General features: G+C 36.7%; 1 protein-coding gene across 1 annotated transcript in view; it reads left to right on the top strand.

The window, feature by feature from the left end:
• SHCBP1 (SHC binding and spindle associated 1) overlaps positions 1-9,868 on the top strand; it is a 51,113-nt gene extending 41,245 nt beyond the window's left edge. Inside the window, exons 10-13 of the mRNA XM_004704703.3 lie at positions 353-471; positions 5,580-5,666; positions 6,038-6,179; positions 8,676-9,868. Of these exons, the coding sequence (XP_004704760.2) occupies positions 353-471; positions 5,580-5,666; positions 6,038-6,179; positions 8,676-9,001 (674 nt within the window). The 3' untranslated portion in view covers positions 9,002-9,868. The remainder of the gene's footprint in view (positions 1-352; positions 472-5,579; positions 5,667-6,037; positions 6,180-8,675) is intronic.
• Positions 9,869-16,958: the final 7,090 nt, after the last annotated feature.

Raw genomic sequence — 16,958 nt, 5'->3', positions numbered from 1 at the left:
TTTTTTGTTCTGATGATGCCTTATACCTGATCCCTTCGACACCTTGTGATAGCATAGGCTGGTGTGCTTCTTCCATGTGGGCTTTGTTTCAGCAATTCCTCTTTGTTACATTACCCTTGATCATGCCCTACCAGGCCTCGTGGACCCACCTCCCCACCAATTTGGATCACTTGTTCCCTTTTCCCTGGGTTTGTTAACACCACTTCCTTTCCCCCACCTCCCTCTCTCCCATGTCCCCCGGAACTGTCGGTCCCGTTGTTTTCTCCTCCAGATTGTTCAGCCAAAGGCCATTTCTAAGAGTGGAAAAAGCACAGCACTTCGTAAAACAGTTGATTATATGTTTCTATCACAGGCATTCACCGTGGCAAGACTACATTAGAAAACTGTGTACTGCAATGTGAAACTACAGGAGTTACCGTAAGAACATCAGCAGAATTATTAATGAAGAACTCAGATTTATATGGTGCCAAGGTATGATAGTCTCCTGTCCTTCTAGTGCAGTAGTTTGTGTTTATGTTATAAATGTACCACTAGGATATGAGGCTACGATGTGGTGCACGTGCCTAGTCTTCCGAACAGTTCAGACACTTGCGCATACTCAGTCACCCAGACTTTGTTATACAAGATTAGCCTTTAAAAAAATTAACTTTAATTTAATAAATAATTTTATCAGGGGCTCCTATAGCTCTTATAACAATCATACATCAATTGTATCAAGCACATTTGTTCATATGTTGCCATCATCATTTCCAAAACATTTTTTTTCCTACTTGAGCCCTTGGTGTCCGCTCCTCTTTTTTCCCCTCCCTCCCCATCCCTCCCACCCTCGTGTACACTTGATAGTTTATAATTTAGTTTTCTTTTCATATTTACAACGTCCACTTTCTTCCTTCACCCATGTTTCTGTTGTTTGTACCCCCTCGAGATGGTGGGGGGTGTACGTTGATTATTGCGATTGGTTCCCCCTTTCTCCACCTTCTCCCCTCACTTTTTCCCTACCCTCTTGGTATCACTACTCTCATTATTGGTTCTGAGGAGTTTATCTGTCCTGGATTCTGTGTGTCGAGTGTCTTATCTGTACAGTGTACATGCTCTTGTCTAGCCAGATTTGTAAGGTAGAACTGGGGTCATGATAGTGGGGGAGAGGAAGCATTAATGAACTAGAAGAATGTTGGGTGTTTTGTTGGTGCTATATTGAACCCTGGCTGGTTCCTTCCTCTTTGTGACCCTTCTGTGAGGGCATGTTCAATTGTCTACAGATGGGTTTTGGGTCTCTATTCTGACCTCCCTCATTCCCATCAAAATGGTTATTTGTTTTGGGCCTTCTGATGTCTGATACCTGATCACATCAATACTTGGTGATCACATGGGTTGGTGTGCTTCTTCCATGTGGGCTTTGTTGCTTCCCTGCTAGATGGCTGCTTGTTTGATCCTAAACCTTTAAGACCCCAGGCGCTGTATATAAGATCATTCTTGTTTAGCATTTTCAACACAGGTTTGGAAGAAAAAGAATAATTCTCATAGTTGATTGCTAGTAACTTTAATAGAAGCTCAGGCCCTGAAAATTAAAACTTTTCGAAAAAGTTGGCAGTAATTGACACCCAAGAGTTGTTTGAGCCCCAATAAAATGATTTAAAAAAACAAAAGAGAAAGAAAAGAAAGTATGAGGTCCTGGATAGAGTAAGAGAAAAATGTGGCACAAAGCTCAAAATTATTAAAAACAAAAACAAACAACAACAACAACAACAAAGAATTGCAGTTTTAGAAGCGCACAGGGGCAGTTCTACTGCCCTATGGGGTCACTGTGAGTTGGAATAGGCTCAATGGAGGTGAGTGAGAAAATTGACAGTTACTTTTTTAGAAAATGTACTTTGAGATAATTATCGATTCATATGCAGTTGTAAGAAATAATATGCAGGGCTCTTATATGCATACCCTTTATCATTGTTCCCCAAAGGTAACTTCTCATAAAATTTTAGTACGGTATTACAATAGGCTACTGACTTTGATACAGCCAAGATACAGAACGCTTCCATCACCATAATTATGATTCCTTATGTTGCCCCTTTATCATTCCACTCAGGGTGCATCTCCTACCCCAGCTCCTCCTTAACTGATGAGAAGCACAATCCTTTCTTTAATTTTATCATTTCAAGAATATTACGTAATGGAATCATTTTGTGTGTAACCTTTTGTGTTAAGTTTTTTCTCTTTGTCATGTCTCTTAAGGGCAAAGTGTCTCTCTAGTAAGTGTGGTCTGTAATTGTCTTGTGTCTTTGTCAAGATTTTGATATACAAGTAATATACAAGTTTCAAAAAAATGTATTTGGAAGTGTTTCTATTTTTGGAAAAATTTGAGAAGACTTTGAATCACATGTATAAATATTTGGTAGAATTCTCCAGTGAAACCACATGAGCTTTTCTGTTTTGGAAAGTTTTTGATTAGTGATTTAATTTCTTTTCTTTTTATGTATTTGTTGAAATTTTCTGTTTCTCGAGTCAGTGAAGGAAGCTTATTTATTCATTTTATCTAATTTGCTTGTGTACAGTTGTTCCTACTCTTCTCTTGCGATCCTTTTTATTTCTATTATTGGATCCCCTCCTTTCATTTATGATTTTAGAGCTTTATATCTCCTGTTCTTTTTTTGCCATCCAAATTAATGTATTGATGCCGTTGATAAAAATCCAGCTCATTGTTACATGATTCTCTTTTTTGTTTTTTGTTCTCTTTTATTTATCTCCTCTCTGGTCTTTGTTATCTCTTTCCTTTCTGTTGCTTTAAGTTTTGCTTGTTCCCTTTCTAACACCTCAAATTTTTTGGCTAGGTTATTGATTTGTGTTCTTTTAAAAAAATAATTTTTGTATGTATGTTCTTTAAAGTAAGTCTTTATAGCTACACATTTCTGTCTAAGCATAGATTTGCTGCATACCATATTTTTGAAATATAACTTCATGTTCATTTCACTCCAAATATTTATTGATTTCTTCTTTGGTTAACTGACTGTTTAATAGTGTTTCCTTTAGTTTCTATGTATTTGTATATTTTCTAATTTTCTCTTCTTTTTTCAAATTTCTAATTTAACTGTCACAGAGAAAATATTTTGTATGATTTCAGCCTTTAAAATTTGTTGAAACTTGCTTTCTGACCTAATGTATAGATTACCCTACAGCAGTGGTTCTCAACCTTCCTAATGTCATGGCCCTTTAATACAGTTCCTCATGTTGTGGTGCCCCTCAACCATAACATTATTTTCGTTGTTACTTCATAGCAATACTTTTGCTACTGTTATGATATTTACTGAATGTAAATATCTGATATGCAGGATGTATTTACATTGTTACAAATTGAACATAATTAAAGCATTGTGATTAATCACAAAAACAACATGTAATTATATACTGTGAAATATTTCTTTCTAATTACAAAGAAACGAAATTTTGCCTTGAAGTATGGTGTAGCATGGGTGACAGTCTTCACACCGGGTGGTCGTATGTGGGCATATCTGAATGTGGGTGGACCTGCCTGGAGATGAATAGAGGAGTGGTGTCTCCGTTCCTAAGACCATTGGAAATATGTGTTTTCAGATGGTCTTAAGTGACCCCTGTGAAAGGGTTGCTCAACCCCCAAAGGGGTCACGACCCACAGGTTGAGAACCGCGGCCCTAGAGGATGTTCCATCTAAACTGGCGAAGATGAAGATTATATTGTTGTTAGGTGGAATGTTCTATTTAATTTAGGTCTTCTTGTTTCATGGTGTTGTTCAGGTTCTTTGTTTCCTTATTGATCTTTCCAGGTGTTATATCCATTATCGAAAGTAGTGTGATGAAGTCTCCAACTATTATTGTAGAGCATTCTGTTTCTCCCTTCAGTTCCTTCAGATTTTGCTTCATTTTGAGGTGCTGTTAATGGGTGCATATATATTTGATAAATGATGGACATAGTTATTATATATTGATGAATTGACCCTTCATTCTTATATAATGTCTTTTTCTTTTAAAAAAAATCATTTTATTGGGGGCTTGTACAACTCTTATCACAATCAGTTGAATCTGGCATGTTTGTTCATATGTTGCCCTTACTCTCTTCTAGACATTTACTTTCTATTGAGCACTCGGTACCAGCTCTTTTTTTTCTCCTCCCTTCTCAGAACCCCTGATAGATTGTACATTGCTATTATTTTCATCTCTCACACTGACCGCTGCCTCCCTTCCCCCATGTTTTCTCTTGTTCTTCCCCCTGTAGAGGGGTGTATCAATCTAGATCTGTTAGAGCTAACCACCCAAATGCAAAAAATAAACATTCTTCTCAAGAGTGCATGGGACATTTTCGAAAATAGACCTCATGCTGGGACACAAGTCAAACCTGAGTAAATTCAAACACATATAGATTACGAAGATGTCCTTCTCGGATCACCATGCCATAAAGCTGGAGAGTAATAAAAGGACGACCAGAAAATCAAGAGCGAACAATTGGAAGATGAATAATGATCTTCTGCGATATAAGTGGGTACTGACCCAGATTAGAGGGGAGATCAGAAAGTTTCTAGAAGAGAATGAGAATACATTGCATCAAATCCTTTTTGTTTCTTATAACAGATTTTGACTTAGATTTTTTTTGTGTGTGTAATATGAAATTCTCTACCTTAAGTCTCTTTTGTTACTATTTTCACAAGACTATGGCCTTAAATTGTTCTTCTTTTAAAATTTTTAATGATTTCTAGTAGTTTTAAAAATTCACTTAACTATTCTCTTGTAGATGTATCTTTTTTGGTGGAATACCCCCACTCCTAGAAAAACAACTCTAGTTGAGTCATAAATGGTTAATGGCAACTTGAATGCATTGATGAAATTGTGCATTATTCCCCAATGGTTTCTTAAGTGTAGATGTTTGATTAAATCATTTTCACTTCCCCATGTCCCTACCATAGCAGCTGGCAATAAATTATCCCTACTTTTTGCTGGTACCTTGTGCTGAGGGACAGAGTAAGAGAACTGGGCCATACATATATCTTTCTGATTAATGTATAAACAAGGGACTTGAATGGGCTGCTAATTTTATTCTGTATCTAGTAGTGGAAGCCATTAGTCATTTAACTCTTAGATGGAATTTTTAGGTTAGTTTGTGTATTTATTATTGATTTGTTTTTTAACATATGGTGTCTTGTTTCTATCCTTGAATTATAATCTTTTACTAGGCTCAGTTGCTGATCTTTAACCAATTCAGTGTTTCTGAGAGAGGCTACTTTGTATTCAAATATATCCTTATCACAATGATTTTCTTGTTTGTAGCATCAGAAAACTGGTTTATCCAGATTGAGGTAATGGGACAAGAATTAAGTGTTGACTTTCTTATCCAGAGGGGTATATGTTTATATGTGTTTTATTTTTGAAAGTGATAAATAGTAGACAACTAGCTAGAAATGAAGCAAATGGAAATGTTGATAGAAAGTACCTAATAAAACATATCCCTAAGACATTTTATATTGCACTGTGTTAAAGGTTGAGAAGTGATTGTAATAAACCTCTTATAGTTCTGCCTTTTAAAAGCTCATTGTCAATACTTCAAATTGTAACTTATAGGGTGCTGGTTTAGAAATATATCCAGGGAGTAAGTGCACCTTGAGTGACAATGGGATCCATCACTGCAAAGAAGGGATACTCATTAAGGTGAGCACCTGCAGAAACACTCTGTTTCCAAAAATTAGAATGGCATCATCAAAGAAAAATTATGTTTTATGAAATTTCCACATTGAGTTCTGCTGTTTTCTGATTTTGAAATGTGTAAAAAGTATATAAATTTTAATAATATCAATAGTTGATGACTGAAAGCCTCTTGTGAGAATGTTTTACTGCCTATAGATCTGTAAGAATGACAGGAATGCTATATTACTCAGAGCTCAGAACTGCGCTACAACATATTAATAAGCATAGCTTTTCAACTTATTTTTAGAATAGCCTGAAAAAAAAGTGAGAGGATTTTTAAAGCAGGAAGTGTTGAATGTGACAGTTCCTTAAAACATTTGTTTCCAATGTCACAGGACTTCTTAGATGAGCATTATGACATTCCCAAAATAACTATGGTGAATAATGTCATACATAATAATGAAGGTTATGGCGTTGTCTTGGTGAAACCTACGATTTTCTCTGACCTGCAAGCAAATGCCCAAGATGAAACTGAAGGTACAGTACATTTAGTTATCTTTTATATAAAAAGACCGAATTTACTTTATTTTAGCATTACATTCTGATGGAAACTCGTCTTCCCTTCTCCTTAAAATTAGATTATTATGTCATACGTGGGGATAGAGACAAAGCAGCTTAGTAAAACCATTAATGGAATCTCAGAGTGGAAGAAACTTTTAAGGTCAATTTGTTCAATTATTTATTGTTTTATAAATTGATATGATAGTTTTGTGGTCTTGCTAATCCTTCTTATGGCACTTTCTAAAATGTATTGAATAATATGGGTATATTACAGCAGTGGTGTCTCCTGCTGGCTTTTGTTAAGGATCTTGTGGTTGTTGTTGAGTTGATTCTGACCCATAGAAACCCTATATGATGGCAGGACTGCCCTATGGGATTTCTAGAATGTACACTTTATGGTAGCAATTGTCAGGCCTTTTTTTCTTTTCATTAGGTCTTTTTTTTCTTCCATTAGGTATTTTGGGTTCAGCCTAGCTGGTGCACTTGAACTGTTGAATTTTATTTAGTAGCTTAGTGTTTAGCCATTGAGCCACTAGGACAGGAAAGAAAGTTCCAGGTTGAAGCTTGCGTTTTATGAAGACAGTGGAGTTTGCCATTCATTGGTAGAAGTAAACACTTCGCTTTCACCTCCCTTTCTCTTGGTAAAAGTTGCAGTAACTCAGGGAGAAACTCATAAAAATCAAGCCATGATCCAGATTATTATAAAACACTGAAGTGGATGGGCAAAGTCGAAAGGATGACATGTAGCTCAGACCACCCACCCTTCAGGATTAACTTTACTTATCTCTGTGTTTCATTATCTCACAGTTCTGTACAGAAGTCCGGGAGACTACTGTCTTTGCTAAGTTCTTACAAGGGTGAAATCAAATTGGGTAGGGCTCTGATCTGGAAGTTTTGGGAACAATCCACTTCCAAGCTCATTCATGTTGGCAGAGTCTAGTTTCTGGTAGTCATAGGTCAAGTCTCTCTTTTTTCTGAGACTGTCGGCCAGGGACTGCTCTCTCACTCTCAAGTCCTTACCTTGCGGCCTCCTCCATCTCAACAACAGAAAACCTCCCAGTCGTGAAATTACTGGTGTGCTTTGAATCTTTCTGACTTCTGCAACCAGTTGAGAAAGTTCTGTTTTTCATGAACTCATTATTAGATTAGGCCCACCTGAGTATTTCATATTTGGGCACATGTTATATTCTTTAATATATAGTAGTATTTATTAAGGTCAACTTATTAGTAACCTTGATTCCAAAATAAAACCACAGCTGTTGATTTGATTCCTACTCATAGAAGCCTAATAGGACAGAACAGAACTGCTCCATAGGGTTTCCAAGACTGTAAATCTTTACAGAACCACACTGTCTTATTTTTCCCACTGAGTTACTGGTGAGTGTGAACCTTCCACATGTTAGTTGCCCAGTGTTTCACCCACCACACTAGCAGAACTCCTATACCCTTGATTACATCTATCCATTTATTTTGCCATGTAACAATCATGGGAACAATACCGTAGGTTGAGGATCATTACAAACATTTAAAATTTATTACAAACATTCACTTTTAATTCTTTAAGTAGTTGTTAGATTGAGTTTCTTTCGGAAAAGTAGTACTGCCTTATTAGTTTTTCCATCCTAGCACAGTCCTTAACAGCTAGTAAATATCCTGTTAATCATAAGATCAACGATTCAGACCCACCAGTCTTTCTAAGGAGGATGTCTATTCCCCAAAGATTCATAGTCTTAGGAACCCTATGGAGCATATAGGGTTACTATGAGTCAGTATTGATTTGATAGCATTGGGTAGAAATATCCAGGAAATGCCTGATGAGCCAATGAAGTTTTAGGTTAAGAATGAGAAGCATTTGGAAATAGGTGATCCTGTAAGAGGTTAAGGAAGTCTGGCCAAACAAGACAACTGCTCATAGAGATTCTTAATGGTAAAGAGTGTGTAAAAGCAAATAGACATTTTTGTGATAAAAGAAATCAAAAGCTCTTGTTGTTAGGTGCTGTTGAGTTTGAGAATGCAGCACTTTCTAGACCTGTGCCATCATCACAAATGTTGCTGTATTTGAGCCTGTTTTTGTAGCTACTGTGTGATTCCATCATGTTCAGGGGCTTTTCTCTTTTATCCTGACCCTCTACCAAGTATGATGCCCTCCTCTTCCTGTTAACATGTCCAAAGTACACGAGATGCCGCCTCACCATCCTCACTTCTAAGGAGCATTTTGACTGTGTTTCTTTCAAGACAAATTTGTTACTTCTGGCAGTCCAACACAAATGCCTTAGTTCTTCAGTCTTCCTTATCCATTGTTAAGCTTCCACATGGATGCATGGCTCTAATAGAGTGTGTTATCTATCTATCTATAATTATATATATATTTTATGTTATTTATATTTAACATATATATATTTAACATATATATATATGTTATTTAGTGTAGCTTGTATATATTTATCTGTTTTCCTTTTATTATTTGTCCAGGAAATAAAGTGCTTAAAATTCAGACAAGTGGAGAGGTAGATGCAGATGAAAAAGTGGATTTTGAAGAGATAATTCAATGTGCAACAGATAAAATGGAGCTTTATGCAAGAACTGACTTTTCTGATCAAGTTGAAGGCAATTGTGAAATCATAAATGAACTAGTTGCTGCCTCCACAAAGAAAGGCCAGATGAAGAAGAAAAGGTTGAGTGAACTGGGAATCACAGAAGCTGATGACAACCTCATGTCCCAGGAGATGTTTATTTCTATTGTGGGAAACCAATTCAAGTGGAACGGGAAGGGGAGCTTTGGAACATTTCTTTTCTGACCACTATAATGCGACTAGATATCAAAATATTGGAATTGCATGTGCTGCCCTGAGACCACTGCTGCTATCATAGTTGGCTTCATGTCTACGTTTTCTATTCAGTGTGCTCACTTGGGTTTGCGTGTAATGTAGATTTATCTCTGTCTGCAGATATTGCACAGACAAGACTCCTCCTTTACAAGAACGGTCATGAAAACATGTAATAGAAACTATTTGGTGATTTTCTTAAAGCTAGGAAGCCTTGCTTTCCTAAACACATATTTCTCTTATATTAAGCTTATTTATAACTCTCCAGTGTAAATACACTTTAATCTAGTCTCTTCACAGAGGAGCAAGGGCAGGAATGAACCAAGAGTGCACAAAAATAAGTGTCAAATATGGTGTTCTTCTCGTAGTTGTCTTTGTATCCAATTACAGGGAGTCTGATTTCTAAGCAGTATTTGCATAATACTTGTCTTAAAATAAAAGCTTTTATGATTGGGAAGTTATCTGTCTAATCAGACTTATTATTCAGAATCTGAGTGGGCTGCATTTTTATGTTAAGCTATGCAGTCATTAAAACAGTAATAGATAGCATTGAAGGTTTGAAACAGAAAATGAAATGGATTGTTCAGAGCCAGTACCTATGTAAGGCATTTTCTTTATTGATGAATATGAATGATTGCAATGAAGGTGTTTTTCTTTCACTTGAACAGCTTCTGATCAGATTTCTTTGCTTACAAAGTCAAACTGATTACTTATACAACCTGTATTAGCTACATGTTCTTGATATATTATAAAACACAGCCACTAAAAGTATTTATATTAAAAAATATATATGTGATAATAATGTGCCTACTGATTAAAATTATACTGATGAATTATCAAGCTTGATTCTTGTCCTCTTTCTAAATCTCTGATGATTTAGCATGCCTAGGTAGCAGGTATGATCCTTTGAAGGACACACACTAATTTGATCTCTTCCTAGTGTTTCAGAAAGAGTATTCAAATTTTTTGAAATGTATTTGCTTCTTAGATTTATATTTATTATAAGATTTATTGTTTACTTGATATTTTTCTTTTCTTAATCTTACTGTAAAGAGGCTTAAAAGGCGATGCTTATTAATTCTATATCGGTTTTAACCAAATATTGACTTGAAAGCAATTTATTCAACATTTTTTAATCAAATAGGTTTTCTGGTTGTATTTCTACTTGATTTTGGAGTTTAGATTTTGTGCACTGCCCTGTAACTAACTGCTGGAGTGTCAAAGGGATGATATGTTTAGGTCAATAAATCTAATATCTTCCTTGTTCCTTTATGTAGAAAAATAGTGTCTTAGATTTTAGTGCAGTTCTACTTTAAAAATCTAAGCTTATATTAATTTATATTCAAGTGATCAGTTATTAGTGAATTGGCTTGATGCGTTCTGTAAGCTACTTAAAATACATTTTACCTCAACATGAAGAGTTGAACATCTCAGACCATCACATAGCGAGAACCCTGGAAGATGATCTATTTGACATTGTAGAAAACACTGACTCATCAGTATTGACTATGTTACCAGGTTGTTCTGTCCTTTAGATGTTTCCTGGCTGTGACCCTGATTTTACTGCAATTGAACTCTGTACCTTGAGTTGAATATTTATTTTGCTTGAGGTTCTTTAGAAACATCTCCCTTTCTCAGATACTTGTTCTGTTACTGAGCCGCAGGGACTTTCTCATTTGATCGCAAAGTAGGTGTTCTTGTTAGATGCTGCCAAGTCAGTTCCACGCAGAGCAAACCCTGTGTTACAACAGAATGAGACACTGTCTGGTTCTGGTTCTGCCCTCTTCTCTCAATTGCTATGTTTGAGCTTACTGTTGCAGCTTTGCTGTCAGTGCCCCGCGCTGAGGATTCTTTCTCACTGACTCTCCACTTGTGTTAGGCCGAGGTGACTAGCGAAACAAATCTAGGGACACTCATATATGTATAAGACAGAGCTTTATAGGGAAGAGTGATTATATATTGAGAAACCAGTCCAGTCCAGTCTAGATCAAGTTCCTCAGTCTGATATTAGCCCATAAGTCCGATACTAGTCCATAAATCACTCTTCAGAGTTATGCAGCCACATGCAATGATGCAGAATGCAGGAACATCACAGGCTGGTAGGTGAAAAGTCTTGAAGGTCTTAACCGTGGCTCCATGTGGCTTGTCAATAGGAAGGATAAGCAGAGAGAGAGAGTGGCCCACCTCTTATGGTAGAATCAAGAGAGAGGAAGTTTCCAGAATCTTCATGAGAAGTCCACACCCACAGGGAGGCATCATCAGGCTGTAACCGGATTGATAAGCTAGACTCCACCTCTAGACCTATATATCAAGTTGACATGAAATTAGGTAACTACTGCACCACTTTACCAAGCATGATCTCCTTTTCCAGGGATTAGTCCCTCCTAAGACCATTATCCCAAGTATGTGATATGAAGTCTCACCATCTTTGTTTCCAAGGAGCATTCTGGTTGTACTTACTCCAAGACAGATTGGTGTGATCTGACAGTCCGTGGTACTGTCAATATTCCTCATCAAGACCTTAATTCAAATGCATCACTTCTCTGATATTCACTGTCCAACTTTCACATCCATATGAAGCAATGGTTAATACCATGGTTTGGGTCAGGGACACCTTAGTCCATCCAGTGACATCCTTGCTCTTCAACACTGTAAAGAGGTCTTGGGCAGCAGATTGACTCGATGTAAAACGTCCTTTGATTTCTTGGCTGCTACTTCATCAGTGTTGGTGGAGCCACACAAAATGAAATCCGTGCATCAGTCCTCTGTGTTTGTTAGTCTTTCCTCTATCATGATGTTATCTACTGGTCCAGCTGGGATTTTGGTTTTCTTTACATTGAGTTGCAGACTGTACCGACTGCAGCCACAGCCTTTGGTTTCCTTCAAGAAGTCTTCCATATATTCAGGAAGCAAATTTGCATTTTGTTAATAAGCCTTACTCTGATCCTGATGCCTCATTCTTTATACAATTTCTCAGGAGTATTTGCTCAGCATACAGATCGCTGAAGTATGGTAAAAGGACGCAACCCTAGTGAACATTAAAATTTTTTTAAACCAGCATTCCCTTGTTCTGTTCAAACATAGCCTCTTGGTCCATTTATAGGTTTTCAATTAGCACAATTAAGTGTTCTGGAATTTCCATTTTTCACAATGTTATCCATACTTGGTTATGATACATTTGAATATCTTTGCTTAATCAATAGAACAAAAGTAAACATCTTTCTGGTATTCTTTATTTAGCTAAGATCCATCTGACGTCGGTGATGATACCCCTCATTACATGTCCTCTTCTGAACCTGGCTTGAATTTCTGGCAGCTCTATTGATGTACTGCTGGAGCCATTATTGAGTGATCTTCAGCAACATTTTACTTGCTGTGATATGATGTTGATCTATAATTTCTGCAGTCTGTTTTATCACCCTTGGAATGGATACAAATATGGAACTCTTCCAGTTAATTGGCCAGGTCCTCTGAATTTTGTGGCATAGACATTTGAATGCTTCTAGTGCTCTATCAGCTAATAAAACATTTCAGTTAGTACTCTATCAATTATTTGAACCTTAAAAAAATATTTTTTGTTGTTGTTATTTTCAGGGCAGTTTGGACTTCTCCCTTCGATACCATTGGTTCTTGATTATATGCTATCTCTTGAAATACTTGTTGGTCTACCAATTCTTTTTGATGCAGTGACTCATATATCCCTTCTACTTTTAATGTTTCCTGCATCATTAATATTTTACTTGTGGAATCCTTCAATATTTCAACTAGAACTTTGGGTTTTCCTTTAACTTTTTAGCTTGTGATATGCCGAGCATGTTTTTCCTTTCTAATTTTCTATTTTCAGATCTTTGCACATTTCCTTATAATGTACTTTGTCTTGAGCTACCTTTTTTGTTTTTGTTCAACTTTTTTTACTTCATTTCTTCCATTTACTTTAGGTGATCTTCATTCAAAAAACAAGTTTTCTTTTCTTTCTCTTCAGTGGCCTTTTGCTTTCTTAATGTATGAGGTTCTCGATGTTCTCCACAGCCCATCAGGCCTTCTGTCAGTGTTCAATGCATCAAATCTGTTCTTGATGTGCTCTCTAAACTCAGGTGGGATATCCTCATTGTCATATTTTGGCTCTCATGGACTAGTTTTAATTTTCTTCAGCTTCAGCCAGAACTTGCATATGAGCAATTACTAATCTGTTCCACAGTCAACAACCTAGCCTCATTTTGGCTGCTTATATTGAACTTATCCATTCTTCTTTACAACTGGACCAATATGATAAATGGAGAAAAGGTTGAAGTTGTGAGGATTTTGTCTTACTTCTATCCACAATCAATGCTCATGGAAGCAGCTGTCAAGAGATCAAAAGATGTATTGCATTAGGTAAATCTGCTGCACAAGACCTCTGGAGTATTGAAGAGCAAGGATGTTACTTTGAGGACTAAGGTGCTCCCGACTCAAGCCATGGTATTCTCCATTGCACCCTATGCATGTGAAAGTTGGACATTGAATAAGAAAAATCATAAGAGAATAGATGCATTTGAATTGTGCTGGAGAAGAATATTGAAAGTACCATGGGCTGCTAAAATGACAAATTGATCTGTATTAGAGAAAGTTAAGGCCAGAATGCTCTTTAGAGGCAAGGATGGCAAGGCTTGTTCTTACATACTGTGTACAAATTGTCAGACCAGTCCTTGGAGAAGGACATCATGTTTGGTAAAGTGGAAGGACAGCAGAAAAGAGGAAACCGCCTCAATGGCACCTAACAACATTTTCTCTTCCTGCAGATGGTAGTCAGTTTCATTCCTTTGTAGCCCATCTGGCGAAGTCCATGTGCATAGTTTCCATTTATGATGTTGAAAAAGGTATTTGCTATGAAGATGTTATTATTCTTGCAAAATTCTACCATGTGATTTCCAGCTTCATTTCTATCTCAAGATCATATTTCCTATCTACTATTTCTTCCTCTTTCTTTCCAACTTTCACAAGTGTATACAAATATTTTTTCCCCTCCAGAGAATAAGCTTGGTTTTTACTTCGAATGTAATCTCACTATGCTGATTATGCACTGCTATTAAAGTATATTGGGTAAATAAAATTACAACAGGCTACAAAAAACATACATAAAACTTTCAGCTTGGTAAGCAGCGGGTAGATAGTGATTTGGTGTGATTTTTGCCTTCTCTTTCCTAATGTTCTACTATAGGCTTTTTAAAAAGCAGTTTTATTGACACATAATTCATGTACCGTACAATGGCTTCAATATAGTAAAAAGTTGTGCAGTCATCACCACAAACAATTGTAGAATATTTTCATTTTTGTACTCTGTTATTAGGTCCACACTTTCCTACAACATCCCTTGTTATAACTCTAAGAAACTGTGTTAGGCAGGGTTCTCTAGAGAAACAAAACCTGCACACACATACACATCATGAGCAGCATGAAGGAGTACAACAGCTAATTAATCCACACAGCAGTACAGAAGGCTCAGTTCAACTCACCTCCATGGAATAGTTAATATAGTGGAAGCCCTTGAGGGCTGCCAGGTCCCATGTTAAGGAAGCAGACAGTTGAATCTTCCCTTGGGCAATACAAGCAGTCCGCCCACAGGCAGCAAACAGCAGGGCAGGGCAGCAAAACAGGCTGGGATGAGATATCAAACTCAAGCAAGGCAAGACGACAGGATCCATCAGTCTCAAGCTCAATAGATGTACACACCCACAGTTTGGCGTAGCAGGTATCTGAGGAATCTCAAGTTCTAGTGACATCCACGGATTGGCTGCCCCACAGGTAATGTAGCTCACAAATTGAAGCAGAGAACTAGCTAAAGCAGCTGCAAGCTGTTCAGATCACCAGAGTGAGGGGTGGGCCTTGCTGAGCCATTTAGCTCTGCCCTCCAACCAGACTTCGGCCTGATTAGTCCCACATGTTCCTATTGGCCAAGTTGGCACAATAAACCTACCTGTCACAGAAGCTATTAATCCTAGTTGCTGTCTATAGATTTATCTATCTTGGATGATTACGTATACAGAAAATCATACAGAAACCCTGAAACAAAACCAGCAACAATAAAACACAAAAGACTTCAAAAGAAAGGATAAAATAATAAAGACTCGAACTAATTAAAAGTGAATCAAAATGGAAAACAAAAAATAAAGTTAAAAATTTAAGTATATCTGCATTACTTCACTTTCTGATGCATTTTTCCTGGGTAAAAGGCTTTTCAGATCCTTGGCCAATGGTCCATGGGACTTCAATGAAGGCTTAATCCCTGTGGGGTCTCTGCAAAGAATTCTGGGCTTCCATAGCCTCTTGCTAACTGATATATGCCTCACCTTTTTGGAATTGTAGAAAGAGGGTAAAAATCTACTTTCTAGATTTGGCTATTTTCAGGGAGTTGAGCTACAGTTAAAATATTGAGGAGCACCTAGCAGTAATTCTACTTCTGTTTCTTAGTATAGCAGTATCTAAGAATCCCATGAGAAATTGTTTCCAAGACTTCATGGTTGCTCTCACATCCCTGGGCATAGCCTCCCTTAGACTTTTAATAAATCTCTAGAGTACTTATCCCTAATACAATATAAATCGAATTTTATGCTCTTAGCTTTTGAGGGATTGCTTTGACTACTTAATTGCTTATTTTTCTTAGTTTATTCAAACATTTTTTATCTGAGGGTGGTTGAATCTGCCTATGCAGGATCTGAAGATATGGAGGGCTGTAATTTAACTTGCTGTTATCTCTTTCCTAGTTTAGGGGAAAAATTGCATAGATTCTGTGAACATTAATTTGAGATAAAAATTTAGTATTTGGCTCTAATGGAAATACTATGCAAGTCTTTGGTTTTATAACATTTTATTTTATTCTATAATTAGAGAAAAAATGCAAATTTATTAAACCTTTGAGAACCATAACTTGATAGCATTGCTTTGTTTCTGTGTTTCAGAAGTTTTCTATCTTTGAAGATTAAGGGTTTAATCTAACATTTTTCTATTGCTATTAGTGTAAACTACTTGAGTTTCCCTTTGCTGGATTCTATCATAGGTTCCAGCGTTTGCAGCTTTCACTATATATGTTAAGTGAAATTCTCTTTTCTTAGTTCACTAATGGAGCTGGTGTCTTAGTCGACTAATACTGAACAATAAATCACAGTTGCCTTTTAACAAACTGATTTTTTCAATATAGGTGGCTAGGAGAACCAGCTCTAGAAGAAGGTCCTTCTCTCCTTTTAACATCTGGTATATTCAATATTTTTCACCAACATTAAATCCAAAGGAATCAATTCTATAGTCTTCCTTCCTTTGCCTAGCATTTGCATGATTATAGGGCTAAGAAATATCATGGCTCGGATAAGGGACACCTTAGTCTTCAAAAAGATGTCATTGCTTTATAAGACTAAAGAGGTCTTTTCTAGTAAATTTATCGAATGCAATACATCCTTTGGTTTATTGACTGCTGCTTCAATGAGTATTGATTATGGGTCCAAGTAGAGTGAAACTTTGACATGTCAATCTTCTCTGTTATCATGTTGCATATTGATCCAGTTTTGAGAATGATTGCCTTCTTGTTTCCCTAGTCTTTGATCATTATCAGTAACTGCTCCAAGTCCTCTTCCCTTTCAGCACCTCAAGTTGTGTCATCTGCATATTTCTTATTGTTAATGTGTCTTCTTCCAATCCTAATGTCACATTGTGCTTCATATAGTCCAACTTCTTGGATTATTTGCTCAGTATGTAGACTGAATAAGTATCTTGTTCTTTGTATTAATTAGGAGAAAATATGTTGTCCCTTCCATTTTTATTTTCCAAAAGTTTCTTGACATTTGAAATTTTTATTAATTAAAAAAAACCCCAGCTGTATTTTGTTTTATTTATTTTTTATTATTCTCTAGTCTTTTTAAAATTTTATTTCCCCCTCACTGACCTATGGCCCTGCGGGGGA

Source organism: Echinops telfairi, unplaced genomic scaffold, assembly GCF_000313985.2.
Source record: "Echinops telfairi isolate 266 unplaced genomic scaffold, ASM31398v2 ScPeMD7_2291;HRSCAF=2852, whole genome shotgun sequence".
NCBI classification, from domain to species: domain Eukaryota; kingdom Metazoa; phylum Chordata; class Mammalia; order Afrosoricida; family Tenrecidae; genus Echinops; species Echinops telfairi.
This window is presented reverse-complemented; position numbering and strand designations above follow the sequence as displayed.